Source organism: Kogia breviceps, chromosome 12 (genome assembly GCF_026419965.1).
Source record: "Kogia breviceps isolate mKogBre1 chromosome 12, mKogBre1 haplotype 1, whole genome shotgun sequence".
Taxonomy (NCBI): domain Eukaryota; kingdom Metazoa; phylum Chordata; class Mammalia; order Artiodactyla; family Physeteridae; genus Kogia; species Kogia breviceps.
Window position 1 is genome coordinate 44,656,247 of NC_081321.1, and position 23,134 is coordinate 44,679,380.

Genomic DNA, 23,134 nt, shown 5'->3' on the forward strand with positions numbered 1-23,134 from the left:
GTACATATTTTTAAATCCACACAGAGGGGCTCACAAACCTAGAGAGAGACAGAGACACACACAACTAGATGTAAAGAAACGTATAAATACATAATCTCAGGGTACAGAGGCACAAACTGGCAATAGCGTCTTAAATCTGCTTATTAACATTTCACAATTTACAAAGTTTTCTTATATACCCTCTTATTTGAACCTCACAACAACCCTGAGAAACAAAGATACAAACACTCGGGAGTTTCACTCTCAGATACACGTTCGCACCCAAACAGAGTCCTTCTGACCCCTAGGGGGGTGGGCTGGCCCAGTGCGTGGGATTTTTCTCTCCTCGTCCCTCTCTGGCCTAGTACCGGCCCCAAGACTGTGAAGCTCAGGCCCCAGAATTGGCTCCTACACCGTTCTCTTTCCTGGGCCGGGACCCAAGCGCCATGAGCCCAGTTGGTTACCGCCCCCTTGCTTCACGCCCTATTCCGCCCTCTTCCCCGGGCGGGCCAGCGTCTAGCTCCGGATCCGGGGGCTCAGCACCACCCCAAGGGGGCCCGGGTGGGAGGGAGGGGGGCGCCTTGAGCAGAGGCTGCGTGGGCGGAGGATGTGCGTCACGGGGAGCGTGGGCAGAGGGAGGGCGGAGGCACGTGGAAACCCGGGGCCAGCCGCTGGCAGCCAAGGCTCTAAAATAACCGGAGAAGAGAGGGGGGAGGGGCGCCCACACACTTAAGAGGGGTCGGGGAGTGCCCCCGGAGGGACCCCGTGTAGCCGCACCCTCCAGTTGCGGGACGGAGGACTCAGCTCATTTCTATCACTCCCCACCCCCGTGTTTGGGGCTTAATGGCATGGAGAAGAGAATCTTGGCTACCGAAATTCCCCCCAGTGATGCACCCCTCCTCTCCTACCCCCACCGGAGGCCTAACGGCCCCTCACCAGGCCGGAATGTAGAACCAGCCCTGGCCCACGCCACCCACTCAGATGTGCGGAATGGCGGGCGGGGCTGAGGTTTCGGACTAGGGGGAACCTTGCTTCAGGCCAGTCCGCTCGCTTCCCGCCGCCTCTCCCCCAACCCCCTTCATTTCCTCGGGGCCTAGAGCCACAGGGCCGGGCGCTCGCAGCCCCCGCCCGTCCGCCCTCCCAGGCGTGGGCGGGAGTGTAATGGGAACCAGATGGGGCTGGGAGAAACAAAGCAGGGAGGGGGGGTGGGTTGCGGGGAGGGGCTAGGCTCCTTGAAGGAGCTCCTCCCTCCTACTCTTCTGTAGGGAGCCACGTTGGATGCAGCCGGCCCTTGCCCATCTTCCACTAGACTCTCGCAAGCGAAATGCCCTAATAGACGTCCCTAGAAAGGGTATCTTCTCTCTCCCAGGCTTGCCACACAATACCCCAGGAGCAGGTCCCCATCCTCAGCAAATAGGGTGCGACGAGTAGAGGAAGGCGGGGTACCCCTCCCACCCCTGCCTGACCTAAGCGCTAACAAAACCCGACGCGACTAATCGCCGCGCGTCTAAGTGGTAGCTTCTAGCAAGCCCCGCCCATTCCTGTTCGCCAAACTTCGACGGGAACTCGGGGCAGGGATGGAAGGACGCCTGGGTTTCCGAGAACGGCCTCTTCAAATAACTCCTTTTGGGGCTGGGGAACAGCGCGAGGATATGTAAAAGATTCCTGCAGAGCCCCACGCTCACAGACCTGCCTGAAGTGCACACCCTATGGGAGTCAGATGCACGCGCGAAAGGAGCCGTGCACCCCGAGTCTCCAACAACTTTTCCGGTCTCGCTCCTGACATTCACAAGTACAGCACCGCGAGGCCCGAGTGTCGGCAGGCAGGCGTCCGCGTAGTTTAGGCGCCTGTGCCCGTCCGTGCGCTTCTGTGTCTTTGTGTACCTGTGCGTGGTTGTGAAATTCCGCTCTCCGCTCGGAGGGGAAGGGGGTGGGAGTAAGAATGTCGCCGGCTGGGCTCTCACGTGGGTACGTGGGCGCGGAGAAGGCCGGCTGTGCATCCGGCGTGGGCGGCACGGAGCGACCTCGCCCCGCCCGCCGGATCCCCAAGCCCGCCTTCCACAGCCCAGCGTCGGTCACCTCAGTCCCCAACTCGGCGCCCAGGCTCCGAGTCCCCGCCCCCGCCTCCTGCTCCACACCCCCTCCCCCCAGTCTCCGCCTCTCTCCGTCTCTCCGCCGCGGCGTCTCTGAGGCCGGCGGAGAGGCCCGGGCGCTTGCCCCCTGCCCCCGGCGTCCGCCCCCGGCACGGCCCACGCCCTCCGCCCGCCAGGCATACAGTGCTGCGCCGGGCCTCGCTCCCCGTGCGTCCTGCGGGGGCGGAGGCGCGGAGAGGCGGCAAGCGCAGCCGGGGAGGTGGGGGGGGGCAGAGGCACAGACAGAGGCGCGGAGGCTCGAAGAGAGGAGACGTGGAGGGAGGGACGGAGCCCGGACAGCGGCGGACACGGTCTCGCGCGCCCCGAAGAGAGCAGCGCGCGGCAGGCGCTGAGCTCTGGGCACCGAGAGGGGCATCCCCGGTGGTCTGCAGCCGTCCATGCACAGAGCTCCCTCCCCCACAGCCGAGCAGCCGCCGGGCGGAGGGGACAGCGCCCGCCGGACCCCGCAGCCCAGACTCAAGTTAGTGGGCAAAGGGAAGCGCCGGGGAGTGGAGATGGGTGGAGCTGGACTCGGGAAAGGGGTCCGGAGGGCGGAGGTCGAGCAGAGGACGAGGGGAAGCGGGACGGGGGTGGGGGGTGGAGACTGACGGAAAGGGGGTGCGTCTTCGAATTAGGGGCCCTGGGAGCAGGCAGGAAGCTGATGAAGCTGGATGAGAAAGAGCAGTGTCTTAATTCTCCATCGCCCGTTTATTTTGTGCGCATGACCTGGCATGTGAGCCCCCTGCAAAGAATGTGGAGGCTCCCAAGCGCTAGGGGAAGCCCTGGAGCTCTAGCTGGCAACAGTGCCGGGGGAGGGCCACTCAGCTGGCTCAGTCCGTCGTCGGCACAGAGCGCGCGGCTCCGGGGTCCGGGAGAAGCCGGCGCCTTTGAACCAACAGAGCAATCAGAGGAGCTCTGCAGAAGCGGAGCATGCCTTAGGCGTCTCTTTCCATTTCTGTGGCCTTCGTGGGGAGTTTCGTTGTGCAGCCCCTCCCTCAAGGGGTCTTGAGTCGCTCCCACACAACCCTTGAAGACGTGGGTGGAAAATGAGGGAGAGAAGAGTAGGCGGGAGCCCCCCTGCGGTGTTCGCCCACAGACGGTAGCATTGTGGGAGTGTGTGGGGGCGGACCGGGCCCCGGAGCAGAACAATTGAGGCACTCCTCCTCTCTCCCGTGCCTGAGTTGAAGCCTACCTATGGAGCAGGTGGGAAGGTCACTGCTGGGAGAGGGGCCAACTGAGGTGCACTGGGCAGTTTGGAAGGCAGGGGAGGTCCTGGGGAGAGACAGCAAGAGTGGGCAAAGAATGCCTAATCCGTGGGAAAAGCTGAGCAGGGGTGTGAAAAGGGGAGCAGAGGATGTTCTGCCTAGCTCACTGAGTGGAAAAGGGCCGGGGGAGGGGAGGGGCCACACCCCTGTCTCTCAGCCACCTGAGCAGGATGCCACCAGGGAATAAAGCTGTCCAATAGTGGTCCTAGGTGTCCACTGTAGGGAGGATGGGGGTCCTGTATTCACCTCAGTGTGCGAAGTTAACTTGTGTAATGTTGAGACTGCTAGGTGTTTAGGGTGGAAGATGAGGACTGTTTTCTGGAAGAGAGGTTGGTCCACCCGTCCCAGGGGTGTGCTGGCTGGCCTCAGTGCTCAAGGTCTCCTTGCCCCAGGCCAGAAAGGTAAAAGCTGAGGATGGGGGCCTGGAGCCTTTGACTTCGGCAAAAACTGGTCTGGCTTTTGGTACTTCCGGCCAGTCTGGGATAGCACTGGCATGTCTGTGCCTCTGAGCGGTGCCTGATTCTCATAGTCTGTGCTCAGTTCTGGGTAGAGAGAGCATTCAAAAGAGGGGAAGAGAAACAGGCAGGAAAGAGAAGACAGTTGTGAGTGTGGGTTGGTACCCAGCAAGGGAACTTGCACTGACTGCCCACCCCCTCCTTGTGCGCCTCCTTCTCAGGCCCAGTGCCCGAGCCATGGCCCTGCCTCGGACACTGGGGGAGCTGCAGCTGTACCGGGTCCTGCAGCGCGCCAATCTCCTTTCCTACTATGAGACCTTCATCCAGCAGGGAGGGGACGACGTGCAGCAGCTGTGTGAGGCGGGTGAGGAGGAGTTCCTGGAGATCATGGCACTCGTGGGCATGGCCACCAAGCCCCTCCATGTCCGACGCCTACAGAAGGCACTGAGAGAGTGGGCCACCAATCCAGGGCTCTTCAGCCAGCCAGTGCCTGCCGTGCCCGTCTCCAGCATTCCACTCTTCAAGATCTCTGAAACTGCAGGGACCCGGAAAGGGAGCATGAGCAACGGGCATGGCAGCCCAGGGGAAAAGGCGGGCAGTGCCCGCAGTTTTAGCCCTAAGAGCCCCCTTGAACTTGGAGAGAAGCTGTCGCCATTGTCTGGGGGACCTGGGGCAGGGGACCCCCGGATCTGGCCAGGCCGGAGCACTCCGGAGTCTGATGTTGGGGCAGGAGGAGAAGAGGAGGCTGGCTCACCCCCGTTCTCCCCACCTGCAGGGGGAGGAGTCCCTGAGGGGACTGGGGCTGGGGGGCTGGCAGCAGCTGGGGCTGGTGGTGGTCCGGATCGACTGGAGCCAGAGATGGTACGCATGGTGGTGGAGAGCGTGGAGAGGATCTTCCGAAGCTTCCCAAGGGGGGATGCTGGAGAGGTAACTTCCCTGCTGAAGCTGAACAAGAAGCTGGCACGGAGCGTGGGCCACATCTTTGAGATGGACGATAATGACAGCCAGAAGGAAGAGGAGATACGCAAATACAGCATCATCTATGGCCGCTTTGACTCCAAGCGGCGGGAGGGCAAGCAGCTGAGCCTGCATGAGGTGAGGACCCCAGCCTCCCAGGATTGCTCTTGACTCTCAGGCCTTGACCTACTCACCTCTGAGAATCCTCACACTCCCCAAGTCTGTTTCATTGCCCCATGACCAGGACCCCAGACCCTGATCCCCTCCCCTACCAACCTCAGCTGTTGCAGTGATTCCCTCAACTAAGGGGGAAGCAGAGACACAGGCAAGAGCCCGGCTGTCCAGCCCCATGCCGCTCAGGACGCCACAGGAGTGAAGGAGGCCCCAGGCATTCCTAGGAAGCTGTGGGTGCTGACCTCTTTTCCTTCCTCAGAAAGCTCCTGCATGGTGTCAAAACCCAAGCAAACATCTGATGGATGAGCCTCATTTGTCTGATGGTGAAGGGGAGTGAGGAGGTCTGGGCAAGGTAGTGGGCCAGTTAGGATTCTGACTGCTCTGGCGATCCTCTCCACAGCTGACCATCAACGAGGCTGCTGCCCAGTTTTGCATGAGGGACAACACTCTTTTACTGCGGAGGGTGGAACTCTTCTCCCTGTCCCGCCAAGTGGCCCGAGAGAGCACCTACCTGTCCTCCTTGAAGGGCTCCAGGTGAGACCCCCTTCTCCAGGTTCTCTCTAGATCAGAATCCCGCCAAGGAGATGGGTCACGTCCTAACTTCCAGTTCAGGTGCCTATAGGCCTGCTTCCCACCCGCCTCCGTGTCCCTGCCTTTGGCCAAGTCCGCTTGCCTAGGTCTGGCCCCACCTCCCATCCCTCTCAGGTCCTCTCTGCCCCCCACAACAATAATGCTTGAGCTGGGGACTCCTGCTTACCCTTCATCTTTCCAGATTCTGGGAATTATGCATGTTCCCCATCAGATTCTGTGTCCTGTCCACCATGTGTCCCTCCCCAGCCTCACTCTCCTTGTTTCTGTCCCTCTTTGCAGGCTCCACCCTGAAGAACTGGGAGGCCCCCCCATGAAGAAACTGAAACAAGAGGTAGGTTTGCTAGAGTACATATAGGAGGTTAGGGCAGCCTTCCCCAGCCCCCGCCCTTGCCAGTCCTCATTTCCCCATTTGGGGCATTCACAGGTTGGAGAACAAAGTCACTCTGAAATCCAGCAGCCTCCCCCAGGCCCTGAGTCCTATGCACACCCATACCGCCCCAGCCTGGAGGAAGACAGCGCCAGCTTGTCCGGGGAGAGCCTGGATGGACACTTGCAGGGTGAGTACGCGTCAGAGCGCTTCTCACTGCGGGGGTCGGGGGAAGGCGTGGGAGGAGGGCACCAGGAGGCCACCGCCTGGCACAGGGCTGGGAGGCCTGGCTGGGTGGGAGCGAATGGGCCTGGGCCCATGGGGCTGGCTGTTTGGTTGAGGGTGAGGGTTCCGTTGACTGCGGCCCCCTACCTGACCCGTGCCCCTGCCCACAGCTGTGGGGTCGTGCCCAAGGCTGACGCCGCCCCCTGCTGACCTGCCTTTGGCGTTGCCAGCCCATGGGCTGTGGAGCCGCCACATCCTGCAGCAGACGCTGATGGATGAGGGGCTGCGGCTAGCCCGCCTCGTCTCCCACGACCGCGTGGGCCGCCTCAGCCCCTGTGTGCCCGCAAAGCCACCTCTCGCAGGTGAGGCAGCCAGCAGTGCCGTCCCCGAGCACCCCTGCCACCCAGGCCCCACACAGCAGTCCTGGTGTCCTCGGGCCAGGAGGGAGGAAGAGGGGTGCCGTCACCGGAGAGGGCAGTAGCGTGGTGGGGCTCCAGCTAACCAGGCCTTGGGTTGAGGAGGGGGGGGACCCTGCAGGGTTGGTGCCAATGGGGAGGGTCTAACCCCAAGTGGACGTCTGTGAATGGAGAGCTTGGGGAGCAGGGAGACAGAGAATGGGGAATGAAGGGGAACAGGAAGAAGAGAGCCACGAAGAAGGGAAGTTTGGATGGAACTTCTACCAAGGCAGGAGGGTGGAGCAGGCCAGGAGTTGGGGTAGGGTTGCCAGCTTGGAATTGGAGGAGCCCAGAGGGGGATGCTTTGTGTGTGGATGGGGGAAGCGGGAGTAGGCAAGGAGGCCGGCAGAGGGCCGGGCATCGGCTGGGCTCAGAGTGACGCAGCAGACAAAGCCACCAACCCTAGCTTGGTATTTTTAAACTGTGCGTGGGTGGGAACTGGGGGCGGGGACTGACAGGGGGGCTCTTCTTGGGGGAGGAGCTGGGAGGCTGGCTTCCTGTGTCCCCCCTGTTTTGGCTTCTAAGAACCCTGGGGGGCATGGTAGGGTGGGGGAGGCCCTGGGAGGAGGCCAGGGATAAGCGGGGGCAGCAGAGCCTGGGAAGGGGGGAGGGGGAGAGGTCAGAGCCAAGCCGCCCCCACAGCTCCTGACAGAACCAGAAATTCCAGCAGAACGGAGGCGGGAGAGACAGAAAGAGAGAGACACATCCAGAGACAGAGAGCTACACACAGCCAACAAGGGGAGGGGGCGCACACACTAGGGTATGGAACCGCCCCCTAGACCGGAGGTGGGCAGGAGTCAGGAAATCAAGCTCATCGTCGCAGCCTTCTCTACCCCTGCCTCTGTTCTCAGCCCCCTCTGTCTGCAGCGTCCACCCCGCAGTCTCCTAACCTACCCCTTCTCCCTGCAGAGTTCGAGGAGGGGCTGTTGGACCGATGCCCTGCCCCAGGACCCCATCCTGCTCTGGTGGAAGGTCGAAGGAGCAGCGTGAAAGTGGAGGCTGAGGCCAGCCGGCAGTGAGGGGGGGACTGGCGTCCTCAGACCCAGGGCGCCAGGCTTCTGGCTCACATAGACCCCTCCACTCCATCCCTGGCATCTAGTCACAACCCTGGATCCTTCCGCTGCCCTTCTCCTGCCTCCCCACCTGCCCCATGGGCATAGAACTATGGGGCTTCAAGCAATAACAAGCAGGGGCCTGGCGAGAGGACACAAGGAGGGTGCACGGTGCCCCCTCACCCTTGCCCAGAGCAAGGAGGCAAGAACTCTGCCTCCAGGGCACTTGGGATTCTCCCCTCCCTTACACAGCACACTCCCATCCTCTCTAGTTAGAATCAGTGACGTGAGCAGTTGGACTCAGTTTGGACATGGGGGAAAAGGGGACTTCCCTGGGAGGGTCCAGCAGCTAAAAACGGAAACTGTTTCCCCCCAGCTCTGGGGGCCTGGGAACACTGGACCTGCTCCTCCCCTCTGCTCCTCCATTTTTGTGCTTCTAGTTTGTTTCTTTAATTTAACAAGTGCTGCAGTTCGCCCACCCATCCCCATCTTCCCCCCAAGTCCTCAGCGGTTCTCTCCCTCTTGCCCTCTCTAGGGGGGGTGTGGGGTCCCCTTCACTGGCCCCCTCGGGAGGCCTGGGTGGACTCAGGGTCTCCCTCAGCTGGGATCTGGGCCGCAGCACCTGTCTGAGCAGTTAGAGCGTCTTTCTTTTCAGATCGTGTACAGTAGATTATTTATTTTGTTATTTTGGAATAAAATTTATTTTATGGCTTAGGATCTATGACCCCCAAGATGGAGAAAGGGTGGCGTGGGGTTGGGGAGTGGAGGGAAGCTGGCAGTGGGTGGGGAAATAGAAAAGAAGCAGCGGGTAGGGCCCCCAATACACCACGAGGACCACACACCTGAGTCTGGACCCCAGGCTCAGCCTCTGCCTCTGGGCAGGATTGGAGGTGTTGAGCCACCGAAGGTACAGCCACATAGACCCAACCTGGGCATTCATACTCAAAACTTAGTACGTTGGGGTTAGCAAACATCAGAGAGGGCAGTATACTCGCTGGCGTCTTTTGTGCAGTGTATAACACTTCCAAACTTGTCACACAGGCAAAATCAGAGAGGTAACATGTTCTATGTGGCTATAAAACTAATGTGTGTGACATCTATATATGTCACATATATATAGACATATATATATGTCTCAGGTCCACACACTTTCACACAGCTATACACAAACTCGGCCCTTGTACTTCCAAACAATCTTACATATCCAGAAGCCTCCATCTGACTGACAGGAATTCGGAGCTGATTGGGATTTGTTTTTTTAATCTGGGCAAAACCCACATCAGCAACGAAACGTACAGACCCCCCTCTCTCCCAGGGTCTCCTAAACTGTTTCCCATCCCCCCAGGGCTGGGACCCAAGCCCATACCTCCGTCCCTAGTCTCTGAAGCAGATGCGTGCATGTGTCTGTGTGTTTCCACATGTGTGTCTGGAGCCCTGGCTCGGGGCAAGCAGAGAAGCCCTCCGTGCCCTCACCTGTGCTCTGGCCCAGCCCCCTTCCTGCTCAGCCCCATCTTCCAAGGAGAGAGAGAGAGAGGGGTGTGTGTGTGTGTGTGTGTGTGTGTGTGTGTGTGTGTGTGTGTGTGTGTGTGTGTGTGTGTGTGTGTGTGTGTGTGTGTGTTCTGCGTGTGCAGGCATTTGGGGGCGTGTCTCACTTGGAACCTGAATATCCCTTCCAGTGGAGTAGATGTGTTGCACCCACTGTACATTCTCCTGGCAAAGTCTTTTCCTCCTGACCAGGGAGTAGGTGGGGATAGGAGGGCACCCTGCCCAGCTGCTGCTTGGCAGGAGCACAGGCAGGTGTTCAGAGCAGGTCCACGGGGGCAGGCGAGCTGTCTCTCTGGGCTCCCCCTCCAGCTGGGATCACCAAGTGGGGTTAGCCCTTAGGTCCAGGTGGGACATTGAGATCCCAGACTGCCCATAGCAGGAGGGCTGCAGGAGGGGTTGGGCTCCCAAGGACCCTCCCTCTGACTCTCCTTGCCCCTCCAAGAGAAGCTTGGTGAGGTCCTGTTCAGTGGGAGGCAGCAAGGGCGGGAGCATGTCTTCGCGGACCCTGCAGGGAGGAAGGAGGGAAGCGGTGGGAGAGGCATGGCACCCACTCCTCAGGCTCCACCCCCAGGCTGACACTCACCAGGTGCGTTGAGGGAACCCCCCCACCGGCTGCCTGAGGCAGCTCTCTTCCGCCATGGTCACATCTGGGCAGAGCAGGGGCTCGGGGCTGGACACGGCACGCTCCTGAGGCTGGCACGGCAGCAGGCCCCTGCTGGGCCCAGAGAAGTCAGTGAGGTGGTGGCGGGGGTCGGGGGGTTGAGGCTGGGAATGACTGAATGAGGAGCGTGAGCTCAGGATGGGGGTGTTGTCACTCACTGCGGGTGAGGTTGGTCAAAGGGCAGGCTCATCGGACTCAGGCTGGGCGGCATCTGCAGATGAGGTCTGGAATCAGGAAGGAGGGCACAGTCAAAGGAAAGCTGGACAAGGGCAGGGTGTTGCAAAGTCAAGACCATTGAGTGAGGAAACAGTATTTCCAGCTCCTCATCCTGACAGCGAGCACTGGTTAAGCCATTTCCACCTGTGAGCTTGGTCTTCTCATCTGTATAAATGCCTATGCGTTGGCGACTGGGGGCAGGAGAGAGAGGAGGGCTAGATTAGCTAATTTTTAATGTTTATTTGGACTCTGAACTTTGCTGGCTCTAAGTACCCCTGTCCTCACCCCTACCTCAATTCCTGGGAGGGGAGATTTCGTGCCTTGACTGAGAGTTAGTAAGCACCTGAGTGCTACCTAGAGAACAAGTGTCTATGCCGCTTCAGGGCCAAAAAGATAAATAAAAATCAAGACGGCAGATAAATGACAGTAGATTTCAGGGATGGGAAAGATAATACTAATACATAGCTCTTGCTGTGAGCCAGGTACTGTGTTTAGCTTTACACATACTACTAACTCAATTAACCTTCACAATAACCCTGTGAGGTAGGTATTGTTATTATCATTATTCCCTATTTTACAGGTGACACATCAGACTTAAGTAACTTGCCCAAAGTCAGCAAGTGGTGGAGCTGGAATTCGAACCTGGATGTTAACCACTAACACCTCAGTGGAATGGACAGAAGAGACACACGTGTTGGCTTTTTGCCACCCTGTTCGCACAGAAGAGCCTTCCCTAACAAATGCAAGTGCCCATGCCCGTTGCAGGTGGGTGTCCCACCCTGTTCCCCAGAGGTGGCCCCACTTACTCCTGGAAGGCTGGCAGCACATTGACCGATTCTTCCTGGGGAAGGGCTGGATATGAGGGGATGGAGTGAGAGCGTGGTGGGTACACCTGGGGCCTGGGGAGAGAAAGCAGATCCCTGATGCCAGCCCTTCTCCTCGACACCCCAAATCCCCGCCTCAAGATGGGGAATCCCTTTCAAGGGAAGGAAATTCCCTAGTTCAGCCACCAGTGCCAGGCCTCCCAACTGCCCGTGCTGAAACAGCCTGCTGGCACAGACCACTCCCACTTCCGTCTCTCAAGCTTCTTACACCATATCTGGGCCGAGCTGCATGTTCACGGAGCAGTCAGGGACCATTCCAATATCATAAGAGGGCATCATGGTAAGCATTTGGGGCTCAGGGGTGGTAAGTGGCTGGTCCCTGGAGGAGGGGAGGAGGCATGTGTGACTGACCAGGGGCTGATGCCACCACCCCTTCCCACAGGTAAGTACTGGGCCCCACCCTCCATCCATACCAGCACACTCACCTTTCCACAGTCATCTTGATTGTAGCTGGGACATAACCCCTGCCATCCTTACCCAGCTGCTCAGCTGTTGTGGGAAGGAAAGGAGAGCCATGGAGTGCTTCTGGTTTAGGGAGGAAGGGAGGTGGAAAAGGTGAGCATCGCTGATGGGCAGGTAGCAGAGGCAGGGAGAAGAAAATGGAGAGAAAAGTCGGGGATGACACACAGCAGGCAGGGAGGGGGCAGCTGGGAGCAGGGAGAAGGTGGACAACAGGAAGGAGTCAGAACCGCCAGCCCCAGCTCACGCTTGTAGTGGCTCCGGAAAGCCTCGTCCTTGGGTTTCTTAGGGTAGAGGTTTTTGAGCTGAGCAAGGTCCCGGATTCGGTCACCGAGTGAGCGAATGGACAGGTCTTTGGCAGAGAATGGCTGGATGTTCTCTATCTGTGGGGAGCCTACAATAGGAATGAGACCTTGAGTCCCCTCTGTCCAGACTTTCTTCCCCTTCCCCAACCTCCCCCCACTATTGGACTCATTCTCAATCTACCAAGGAAAGGAGGAGAGGAGCTAGGATGAGGGTCCTGAGGGAGGGAGACCCACCAGTCTCCATTCCCACAGAGCTCACAGTGAGAAGGTAGACGTTTAGAACACAGAAGGAGGAAGAGAAGTTGGACCTCAGGAAGAACTTCTTGAAGATCAGCGTTGGCCTCAAGGAAGGCCAGGAGGTTTCCTCCCCAGAAGAAACCCCAGAGGGCACACAGGCACAGAGGAAGAGGACTGGCTGGGGGGTGACCTCACCATCCTGGCCCCGGATGACATGGGCAATGGTGATGCCCCCAATCTCTGAGTCACTGAACCGAAGGAGGAATGTTCCATCAGGCTCGTTGAGAAGAAGGCTAGTGACGTACTGTTTGCTGATGAAGCCAATGATCAACCTGGCCGGGATGAGGGAGAGGATGTGGGTGGGGTCGCAGGGTGTGGAGTGGGAGCTGGAGGTATAGCTGCTCAGGCCACCTGGGGCAGGGACTCACCGATCTGACCAGTAGCTCCGGAGACAGCGTTTGGTGAGGTCCAGGACGCCATCAAACCACTGCCAAAAGGTGAAGCCACGACCCAGCAGGATCTCCTGTGGGGAGAGGGGAGTTGGTGGGAGCACAGGAGCCTAGTTCGGGCAGGCATTGGGCTGTGAGTACCTACACGACAGAGTCACAACACTGAGGGAACCACATTGGACCTGAGACCCCATCCATGACAATGGTCAACACTCAGGCTTACCATGTGCCAGGCACTATTCCATGCTTTTTTCATAAATTAACGTATCTGATCTTTACAAGCCTTACGGAGGTAGGTCCTGTGAGTATCCCATCTTACAGACGAAGAAATGGAAGCCTAGAAAGGTCAAATAACTTGCTTCTCACACAGCTGGTGAGAAGCAGAGCTGGGATTCAGCCCAGGAAGTCTGGGCTGGGCCCCCTTAACTGCTGTGCTCCACACCCTCCTGAAGGAGGCCTGGAGGAAGTGGTGTCCAGAGAAGGCAGCTTGCAGGGTATGAGTGTCCTGCTCCCTCTGCTAACTCATCCTCTGGTCGTGTGGGCTTTTCTTTCTTCCTTTTTTAAAAAAGAGATCAGTGCATGACTGCATTTACCCAGCTGGTCCTCAACCAAGTCACCCAGATTCCTTTTTGCCCTGTTCTTGGAACAGATCCAGTCCTGAGCCACCTTCTTTTGGAGGCAGTAAAATGTAGTAGCCAAGAGCAAGAGTCAGAAATACGGTGTTCCATCCCAGACATGCCACACACTTGCTGGGAAGCCTTGGACAGACTACTTAACCCCTCTGAGCGGGTTCATCCTCTGTAAAATGGGGGTAAAGGGATGTTGGGATGATTAAACAAGGTAACATATATAAACTGCTGAAGCACAGTGCCTGGCGTATAGTAAGCTATCAACACATGGTAGCTAGTATTATTGCATATGTCCCTGTGGGATTTCGTCCCTGCTTTTGCAATAAGACCTATTTTCCCAATGGGTCAAAGTCATCTTGAATCAAAGCTGTGTTTACACACAATCTGGGTGAGTCACTCAGATCACTGGCAAAGAGGGAGGACAGAGGGCCTCCAGACCAAAATGGGGGGATGCCAGAGACCTGAGGGGTTTTCCTGCCTGGGCCATGACAGAGGCCTTCCTGATGAACGTGGTGAGGCATTCTGAAGATCCCAGCGGTTGATCCCTGGGCAGAGGTGGGGGAAGCCCTGAGTGCCCCAGGGAAGTCCGAAGCACAGGGAAATGACCTTGTTGAACTGTGACCAGGACACAGAACGGTGCTGGAAGGCCTCCATGCTGAGGCTGTTGTCGGTGAAGATCTTCTGGGCCAGGAAGAGGAAGTGCTCTGGGAGTAACCCCCTGTTGGTCCCCACCTCAGCCATGAACTTGAGGTTCAGAGTTTCACACATCTTCTCCCAGGGCACCCGCTCAGCCACCACAAAGGGCACTCGGTCCTGGGGGGAGGAGAGAAGGAGAGGGAGCCTCAGGCTGACATCCCCATCCCTCCTCAGTAGGGCCTTCATCCTTCCCACCTCCCCAAGGCTGCCCCTCCCCAGCCTTGGCCCCCTGAGCTTGCTCAACAAAGATGGTGCTTTTCCAAAGTAGTCTAAGGTGTTACTGCAGGATAGCTGTTTTAAGATTGGCACGAAAAGGGGACTCCCCTAGTGGCACAGTGGTTAAGAATCCGCCTGCCAATGCAGGGGACATGGGTTCGAGTCCTGGTCCAGGAAGATCCCACATGCCGTGGAGCAACTAAGCCCGTGCGCCACAACTACTGAGCCTGTGCTCTAGAGCCTGCGAGCCACAACTACTGAGCCCACATGGTACAACTACTGAAACCCACGTGCCTACGGCCCATACTGTGCAACAAAGAGAAGCCACCGCAATGAGAAGTCCACGCGCTGCAACGAAGAGTAGCCCCCGCTTGCCGCAACTAGAGAAAAGCCTGCACGCAGCAACGAAGACGCAAGGCAGCCAAAAAATAAATAAGTAAATAAATTAATAAAATAAAAAATGAAGTATGAAGAAAAATTGGCACGAAAAGAGGTCAGAAGTACGAAAACAGGTCTATGAGAAGGAGTTAAGGTCACTCTCATTTGAACATGCTTGCCAGCCTGCACCCCACCCCCCAGGTAAGAGCCCCCCCTGCCCCCGCCAACTCCAGGTCTTTCATCACCATCTCAGAGAAGGCGTTGTCCCACAGAATGGTGGCTTTGGCGTTGTTGTCTTGGTTGCCGTGGACGATGACCACCAGGGGCAGAGACAGGGCCTGAAGGGGGTGAGGAAAGGGGGTTCTTACTGGGGCAAGGGGCTTCTACAGAGGGCTGGCTCTGAGGGTGCAGGGAAGCTACTGGACTCACACAACATGGTTAAAAACTCATGGTATGTTATCGAGTGCTTTCTGAAGCTCAATTAGGGCCTTACTGCAGAGGAGTGGTTACAAGTCAGTGCTATAGAGTCCCCAGGTTTCAAATGCCAGCTCCAACATTCAGTAGCTGTGTGACCTGGGCTAATTACTCAATCTCTCTGTGTCTCAATGTCCTCATCTATAAATGAGGCTAGTAGTAATACATACCTCATAATGGTATTGTGAAAACCACGCGTGTGTGTGCATGTGTGTGACTTAAAACAGTGCCCTGGTCTGTGAAACATGCGTAAGTGCCAGTTGCTCCTGCACTGTCACTCCCTGGGGTGTGCCCTCCAGTCCTTGGTCCTCCCCACGCACCCGGGGCCCCAGCATGCACAAATCCCAAACACACAGGGTATGGGGCAGTCATGAAGAGTGAGGATGCAGGGCCCCAGTGTGTGGCCTGGAGGGGCACCTGGGGCCCCGCCTCGGGCAGGGCTGGGGCCTCAGTTCACCTGGAGCTGGATAGGGAGTTTGTTGGTGCTGAGCGTGAAGCTGGTGGAAAAGAGCACGGCACACTTCTCCTCGGTGACAGACTCTGTGCCCTTCCGTTCGCACCGCTTGATTTTCTTCAGAAGCTGCGGGTGGGGCGAGGGATAGGAGGGTGAGGGCAGCAACTGCTTCTCCTGGGCCCCCAACACCCTCTCCAAGGAGAATGTCCTGGCCTGAGGACCCCCGCCCATTGCTCCCCGAAGGCCTCACCAGGTTCTTGAACAGGGCAGAGCAGCAATTCCCGGGAAGGCTGTTCTCCAGGGGCACGGTGTTGTTAATGATTTCCCCAGTGCTTTCTCTGCCAGGCAAGTCAGAGAGTGGCTCATCCCAACTGGGCCCAGGAGCTTGAGTCCACCGGCGAATGGCCTGGACTACTGGTCCCTAATCTCCATCTCCCCACTTGAGTTCTTAAGGGAGAAGTCCCCATCTTAGCCAAATCATGATGCTCCCACCCCATTCCAGCACTGATGGGTCCCTCCCCTTCGTCTGCCTTGACTATCATACAGGGTCCATGGCCCACCCTCTCTGTCATCACCCTGCTCTTCCTGGTGCCAGCCCCCCAGGGCTCCTCTGGCCTCCATCACCCTCCAGCCCCTCTCCAGCCCCAGCTTACGCTCCAGCTCCGGGCCCCTGGGGCATGCTCAGCTCCCTCGCCTGCTTCTCGGTTACCATGTCGGCCCTGACCATCAGAGGCTTGGCTGGGGCCGCCAGGAACCGCAGGCCCAGTAGGAATCGAACCCCGGCCTGGAACTTGGTCTGAGTCTTCAGAACCTGGGGGGGCTGCTTTTCCACCAGGAAGGAGCTGAGAGGAGTGAGGAGGGCACCAGGGAAGTTAGCAGCTGGATCCCTCCTGGTGCCCTCCCCACAGCTCTGACCCTCTTCCTTCCTTGGGGTCTGCTCTAGGCCAGGCTGGGGTCTCATACCTGGTGATGAGGGTTCGCAGGACTTCATCCAGCCGGCTAATCAGCGCTGCCCGGGTCTTGGGCTCAAGCTCCCCACCAGCCGCCCCCACCTCCTGCTGCAGCTGGGAGTAAATGTCCACCAGGCTCTCACACCTGGGGCCAGGACAGTGGTCAGGGGGCACAGGGTTTAGGCTGCCTGCTCCCCACCCAGACCCCCCCCCCAGCCGCAAACCCCAGAAGAAAGCAGGAGAGTGTGTATGGAGGAGTGGGATGGGCAGTGGGCGTGGCTGCAAGGCACCTGGGCTAACGGAGTTGTGGGACATGCCTTGGCTCTGGGGAGGAAGGTTCCTTCTCAGTGCCTGGAAGCTCTGTGGAAACCCAGCTGCCTCTCCCCCAGGGCTCTGGTACCCAGGTCAGCTGCCAGCACATACAATGCTTTCGTGCATTTTGAAAGTGCCCCGCCCAGTAGACCAAATAGACTTCCCATTCCTCTGGGCATGGGGCTTGAAGAGAGAATTGTGGGTTGGAAGAACTCCTGCTTGTGCCCCGTCTGCCGGGTGCACGTGTACAGGACACAACCTGAACAACAGTGTGCGTGGCTCTGCTGGAACGGGCTTCTCTGAGTCTTGACCCACCCCAAGACCCTTTGGCCTGGTTTTCCTTTCTCGCACCTGTGGGTGCTCCAGCAGGGACAGCAGGTGTCCACCCCCAGCCCCCCACCCTTCCCTGTCAGCCCTGCCCCAACCTCTCCTGTAGTGGAGCCAGGCTCTCCTCAAAGGGTGCGCCATTCCCTGCCAGCTGCTGCTGCCGTTTCCAAATCTGTATCCTCTTCAGCACCAGGGCCTGGGCAGCCTCCAGCTCCCCGACAGTCTCCTGCAGGAACGTGGCGAGGGCCTGTGGGCAGAAAGGGCCTGAGCCAGGGCCACACCCTTCCTCCTCACCCAGCTCTGGAGGGTAGGGCTCTCTTTCTCACCTCTCTGAGGTCTAATCTCCATCCCTCCACAGATTTGAGATCCTCAAAGTCTGCCCTTGGAGCTCAATCAACACGTCCCAGTCCATTACTCACCTCACTTGGCCCGGTCCCATTGGCAGGAGTTTCTATCAGGCTGTGCAAAGACACTGAGGGTAGGGGCAGAAATCAGGGGTGCAGGTAGATTTGAGGTTCAGTCAAGGTTGAGATCCAAGATGGGATCGCTCCCACACACTCCCCAGAACCCTCTTAGGGCTCTAGGCCCGGGCTCCCACCTTGGCCTCCCTCAGCCCCAGGCTGCAGGGCTTTGCGGAGAAGGCAGGTTTCCCCCACTCGGTGCTGCAGCCTCCGCAGGACTGTGTTAAACTTGAGTTCCTCTTGCTTCCAGTGGAAGGGCATTGGCAGGTGGCGGAACTGCACAGGAGGGAGAGATGCCAAGAGGTGAGACACTCTGCCCAGCCCTTTCCACTCGGCCTCCTCTCCCTAAAGGGGTGCAACTGCCATGCTCTGCAGAAAACAGACCATTTCCCTTGTCTGACTCCCTTCTCTCCTTTGACAGTCCTTCCTGACCTTTTGGAATTTCCTGAAGATAAGACCTCTCTCCTGGCAGAATCAGCTCCTTACCACTTGCTCTCTCCTTCCTAGGCCTCACTACCATCAGTCCCTCATTGCAAGCTTCTCTGAGCTTAACTTGGGGCTCACTTTGACTTCTTTGGTCATCCTGGGCCTAGAACACTGAACTTTTCCTGAAGTTCAAATTCCTTCTAGTTTCTCATGGCTCAGGCTAAAGTCCCAGGGAGTTGAGTTGGGGTGGGAGGTGGGGGTACCACAATACCTGTTCCATAATGGCTTTTTTTTCCCCTTGAAGTATGTGTCTGAAAGTGGCCACCAGCTTCAGGGGGTCCCTCTGATATATGCTCTATAGCAATGAAGGGTGGTAAACAGGGTTAGCCTGGCTCTTACCCATGTCTTTCTCCCCTTCCAATCCCCAGCCCCCCCATTCACGCATGCACTGAAAGGCAGCACAACTGTAGACTCCAGAAGTTTTCATGCCTTTGCATGCTTTTAAAATCTAATTTGCATGCTAGCTAACAGCTAGCCACAGGAACACCAATTTTCTTCCAGCATCCAATGCTCACCCCAGCTCCATTCCAGGCCCCACCCAGCCTTGTCCCCTCCCCTCCTGCCCCACCTCCAGGGTGCTGATGTGTTGCAAGATGGTGCTGCCCTCCCCCTGTTCTCCAGCAGAGGCCTGAAGACGCTGGACAGTGGCAGAAAGTAGGGCGCTGGCCATGTTGCAGCAGAAGGCGTCTGAGCCGACAAGGAATTCCCTGCAGGAAGATCAAGGATGAGGCAGCCTCGGGTCAGGGCTTCCGCTGCTCTACTGTCCCTTTACCCCAATAGCAATCAGCTCAGCGGCTCCTTCCTCCTCTTAGCCTCCATCCAAGCCCTTGTTCCCCAGTTTTCCAGCTGTTGTGGGTAGTGCCCTTACCCCAGCTCTGACCTCCCTCCTCTTTGGCTCAGCCTCCTAAGGGGGTGGGGGACTCCACGTATCAACATGCATAGTCTGGTTGATGTGGCACAGACTCCCAGCGAAATCTGGGCTACTGCACATGGAATAACGAGTCCCAAGTCTTGAAATGGGATGAAGAAAATCTAATGAGAGGGAAGGTGGGTAGGGGAGGACCTGGGGGACCAACATGGGGCAGCCAGGACTCACCAGGGCTGGTTCTCCAGCCAGTCACCCAGGAGATGCCGCAGGTGTTGAGGGAAGTCAACATAGAGCCGCTGCAGTTTTTCTGGGGGCATTTTGGAGACCAGACCCCACAGAGACATGATCTGGGGTTTAGAGGGTGCCTGGAGAAAAGGAACAAGGCTACTTGGGCACTCTGAGAGGTGCCCAAGAAAGTTGGCTTTTGTTTGGGGGCAGCCAGGGACCTCCCGTAGACAGCCCTCCCAGAGACCATCCCCACCGCCACTCACAGCCAGACCACCTCAAACCAGGGACATTCCTGGCCAATGCCTCAGACAAGGTAATTCCTTCAGCGGTAGACACAGGGGTGATGGTGTGGGAAGAGCTGAGCTGCAGCCAGAGGGTGGGGTGGGAGACAGGGGTGATAGGGCAGTAGGGAAAGCTCTCTGAGAGAAGACAGAGAATGAGGGTTGTAGCTCTAGGCCTGGCTCTGGTTCTGTAGGCAAGAAACCTCCCCTCTGGAAAAAAAAAAAAAAAAAAAAAAGATTTAAAAAAATAAAAAGAAACCTCCCCTCTGTGGACCTCAATCTTCTCATCTATAAAATATGAGGCTTGGATAAAGTGCAGAACTTTCCAAACTTTTTAAAGCAGTAGACAATTTTAGTTTTAACCTGTGGAATCCCAAGTATATAAAATTGGAGTTTCTCTGTTGAAAGCAAGTGTGGTAGGCTGGAATTCTACTGCTTCTTACTTCCCTCTCCCCACCTCCTGACCCCAAAGGTGTCCCTGGAGAAAACCCTCAAAATTCCAGGGTTTCGTGAAAGAATCTGAACACTACCTGGCTAGATGATGAAGAAGAGGATGGCAGAGTAATAATAGCTACCATTTATTAAGCACTTACTATGTATGAGGCATTATACTGAGCTCATTACCTCATTAAAATCTTGCAATGATTTTTAAAATATAGAATTAAACCCTTTCACAGGTAGAGAAACCGAGCTCAAGGAGGTTCTCCAACTTGCTGAGGCCACTCAGCAAGCGATTTGAACCCGAGAGGGGATTAACCACCACGTTGTGCTGTTAGGATGCCTTCCAGATCCAAATCCCATAATCTTAAGGGGGGGCAGGCATGGGAGGAGAATTGAAGAAGAGGAGTTGAGCAAAAAGGAAAAGTAGAGAGAACTCAGGAAGATGGTGAGAGATTAGAGAAAAAAGTGGGGTTAATAAGCCTTCAGTGAAAAGCCTAGAAGAGGGGCAAGGAGGCTAGAGAGCTATAACAAAGAGAAGAAAACGGGGCAAGAGGAAAGGAGATGGGAGGGTAGGGGAGAGGGCTACCTCCCCATTTCTGGGTGGGCCACAGGGTGGGGTGGGTAAACCAGTGGTTTCCCAGGGGTCTCTCTGTTTCCAGTTTCTCAAAATATCCCTCTTCCCAGAGATGACAGAAAGGATGGGGATGGAAACTCCCTGGGTGTCCCCCAACCTGGTAACCCCAAGTTTTCCTGCTGCACTTTTAGCCCCTCCCCTCTCCCAGGACTCCCAGAGAGATGGAGAACAGAGACGCCCCTTTTCTGGAGGTTCCTGCGCCTCCCCCCAGTCCCTATCCCTTTGAGCTCTTTTCTCCCAAAGGCAGAATCCTCCCCCCATCCTGCTTAGGGTCCTCTAATAGACCTTTCTCTACACCCACCTTGGCGTGGGGCACCTTTTGGTTTGTGTTTCAAACTCAGGGGAGGACTCCATCTCTCTCTTCCCTCTTCCTCTCCTGTGTCTCACGGTGCCCAGGCCTTTGACCTCTCTCCCTACCCTATTTGGGACTGAGGCGATTCCTAAGCCATAGGCAGCCCCCCTTTCCTCTACATGCCCCTGTTGAGTGACCAGCTTCCTGGCCTGGCCCTGGCTTCAGATCTTCCCCACTCCATCCTCAGGCAGCAGGGGGCCAGACTTTCCCCCAGCCACATCCAATAACCAGGCTGGGTCAATCGGCCGGCCAGGCCAGGGGTACCTTCTGCTGTAAGCCCCCCAACACCGGCAGGGAGGGAGGAGCCGCGGCCTGAGGGGGCGGGGCCAGTGTTCCCTTCCCGGTTGGGAAGGGAAACCCAACGTCCAAGATCTTCATCAGCCCTCTTCGTGGCCTAAACCTCACCTCAACCCCTACATTCCCGAGCCCTCTGACCGTGGGACCACAGGATCGAGAGCCAAACGAGCTTCTCTGAGTTGCCCAGTGTGTGTCTGCGGCAGCGGGGGCGGGGCGGGTGGCCAGGAGGCGGAGCCAGTTCAGCAAGAGTAGGGTTAACTGCGTGACGTGGCCGCGCCAAAAGTGGACCAGTTTTGAGGGGGGAAATTCCCCCTCCTCTGGGACACCATGAGGTCTGCATCTGGGACTCGCTCACCCCCTAGCCACACCCTTGAAAAGGAACCTTTTTGGGGCGCCCGGATAGGGGTTTGTCGAGGACCTACTGCCCTTTGGTATCAGCCTTCTAGGGAGGGGCGGCCACCTCCCCCCAACCCAGAGGGCACAGGGGCACCTCCTTGCCCTCCTTTCCCTGCCTTTACATGTCCCTGGAGGTGCGGGGGACTGGGTGTATGGAAAAAGTGACCCACGGTGGGGAGGGGGGGAGGGAAGTGCTGGGCCTGTACTCACCCCAGATTCTTCTGATACTTCGAAACTGCCAAAACTCAGTACCACCAGCCACCAAACCCAGCTGAAACAATTTCTTGGGGACCATCCACTCTGCCCAGGGAGGATCCTGAGAGGCACTCCCCCCAACCCACCGCCCCACATACTCATAGTCCGAGGCCCCCCACCCTCCCCTCCTTGTAGGCATCCCCTCACCTTGCCAACCCCTCTGCTGTCTTCTCCCTCTCTCAGCGGGCACTGCCAGGCCCCATGTGTCTGTAGTTCTGTCCAGCGGGTTCAGGGCTGGCCCTGCTAGCACCCCCCCTCCACCTCCAGCACCAAAAAGAAAAAAAATACACACACACACACACACACAATCCTCTCCCGTCCTTCCTCTTCAGTGTAAGCAGTGGCTGCCCCAGCCCGCTGTTTCCGGCTTCTCCGACTACCCAGGTCCCTCCCTGGAGCTCTGACGACACAGACAAGGGAAAGTGGGCTGGAGGAGGAAGAGGAAGAAAGTGGGGTGAGCGTGTGTGCCTCTGATACCGGGTAGGGGAGCATGGGGTGGGGGGAGCCAGGACTGGGGATTGGGGGCCCTGGGGCCAGGCTGGAGGGGAGGCTGATCCCCACTTACTCTGTCCCCCCTCAAAAGCAATCAACTTTCCTCCAAAAAGTCACCCAATATCAAGCCAGAGACGTGCCGCCCCAAACTGCCGCTCCTATACGCAAACTTTCGCAGGGGCCGGGGTTTTGGGCTCGCAAGGGACTGGGCTCCGCTGTGGCCTCTGGAAAAAGAAATCCCTCTGGGCTCTGCGCTCCCTCCAGTGGAGGACCCTGAAAGCGGCCGGGGAGCTGGAACTCCTAGGTCCTCCTTCCTTCTTGGTGGGGAACGCCTTAGAGGTCTCGTGACCGCTGATGGGAAGGAGTGGGGGAGGGGAGGCTGAAGCTCACAATTCTGTAGGGCTCCAGGGGTCCCTCGGACTGAAAATCGTTTCTGCCCCCTCCTTACAGGGTACCACTCCTCAAACCCAGGTGGGAGCAGCCACAAGCCTGTAGATTCCCAAGGGACAAGTTTGCATGTGAATCTGCTGTGCAGCTTTGGTGAAGTTCCTATCTGTTTCTGGGGTAAACACTTGAGACACACCCAGAAATAAACACACACATACTCAACTTCCCCAGCCAGAAGGACACCCCCCCACACACACACACGCTTACATACACGTGCAGGCAGGCTCACAGACGTGTCAGCACTCAGAGCCATACGCAGTCACACACTCACATATGCAAGGCTTGCTCAGCTTCTGAGTCACCATCTAGTTATCTAGTGGATGGTTTCTGCAGCTTTTGTTGGAGGAGGAGCTGGAGCTGGTCTAGGGACCCAGAGAGCCCTTCAAGCCCAAAAACCCGAGAGAGGGGTATGGGGAAAGGGTGGTCGGTCTCTGGGGGATGGTGGAAGGTGGGAGGAGGCTTCTATTTCCCTCCTTTCTTCCCAAACAGGGCTGGGCTCAGGGGCCAAAGCCAGGCCTATGCTGCCCCCTGGTGTCTGAACTGATTCACAGAGCCCAGCTCCTCCCCCTCCCCTCCAGTGGATGGGCAAGTGTGTGCAGGGGCACGCCCAGCCAAGCAGCAGAGGGTAGCAGTTAAGAACTTAGCCTCTGTG

At 57.6% G+C, this 23,134-nt stretch overlaps 2 protein-coding genes across 11 annotated transcripts; one reads left to right on the top strand and one right to left on the bottom strand.

Moving 5' to 3' along the window:
* The first annotated feature begins 2,130 nt into the window (after positions 1-2,130).
* On the top strand, positions 2,131-8,369 carry NAB2 (NGFI-A binding protein 2). Of its 2 annotated transcripts, XM_059080815.2 has the most exons (7): positions 2,131-2,592; positions 4,053-4,926; positions 5,363-5,496; positions 5,833-5,884; positions 5,978-6,110; positions 6,316-6,507; positions 7,510-8,369. In XM_059080815.2, the coding sequence occupies exons 1-7, from the start codon at positions 2,510-2,512 to the stop codon at positions 7,617-7,619; spliced, it is 1,578 nt and encodes a 525-aa protein (XP_058936798.1). In that variant the 5' UTR covers positions 2,131-2,509; the 3' UTR covers positions 7,620-8,369. The 2 variants fall into 2 exon arrangements, with proteins under 2 accessions (XP_058936798.1, XP_066865639.1); XM_067009538.1 differs by lacking the exon at positions 6,316-6,507 and having other exon boundaries at positions 2,159-2,592.
* STAT6 (signal transducer and activator of transcription 6) lies at positions 8,309-22,351 on the bottom strand. 9 transcript variants are annotated; one of them, XM_067009532.1, is made up of 24 exons: positions 22,109-22,310; positions 21,691-21,970; positions 19,151-19,378; positions 18,888-19,024; positions 18,360-18,498; positions 18,003-18,086; positions 17,443-17,581; positions 17,264-17,316; positions 16,943-17,091; positions 16,219-16,350; positions 15,909-16,097; positions 15,506-15,593; positions 15,259-15,381; positions 14,573-14,665; positions 13,644-13,850; positions 12,388-12,482; positions 12,155-12,291; positions 11,665-11,811; positions 11,384-11,447; positions 11,167-11,277; positions 10,881-10,973; positions 10,017-10,082; positions 9,781-9,909; positions 8,309-9,702 (listed from the first exon to the last, which is right to left on the bottom strand). In XM_067009532.1, the coding sequence occupies exons 4-24, from the start codon at positions 19,001-19,003 to the stop codon at positions 9,513-9,515; spliced, it is 2,544 nt and encodes an 847-aa protein (XP_066865633.1). In that variant the 5' UTR covers positions 19,004-19,024; positions 19,151-19,378; positions 21,691-21,970; positions 22,109-22,310; the 3' UTR covers positions 8,309-9,512. The 9 variants fall into 9 exon arrangements, with proteins under 9 accessions (XP_066865633.1, XP_066865632.1, XP_066865629.1 ...); XM_067009531.1 differs by lacking the exon at positions 19,151-19,378 and having other exon boundaries at positions 22,109-22,351; XM_067009528.1 differs by lacking the exon at positions 19,151-19,378 and having other exon boundaries at positions 9,781-9,912; positions 22,109-22,320.
* Positions 22,352-23,134: the final 783 nt, after the last annotated feature.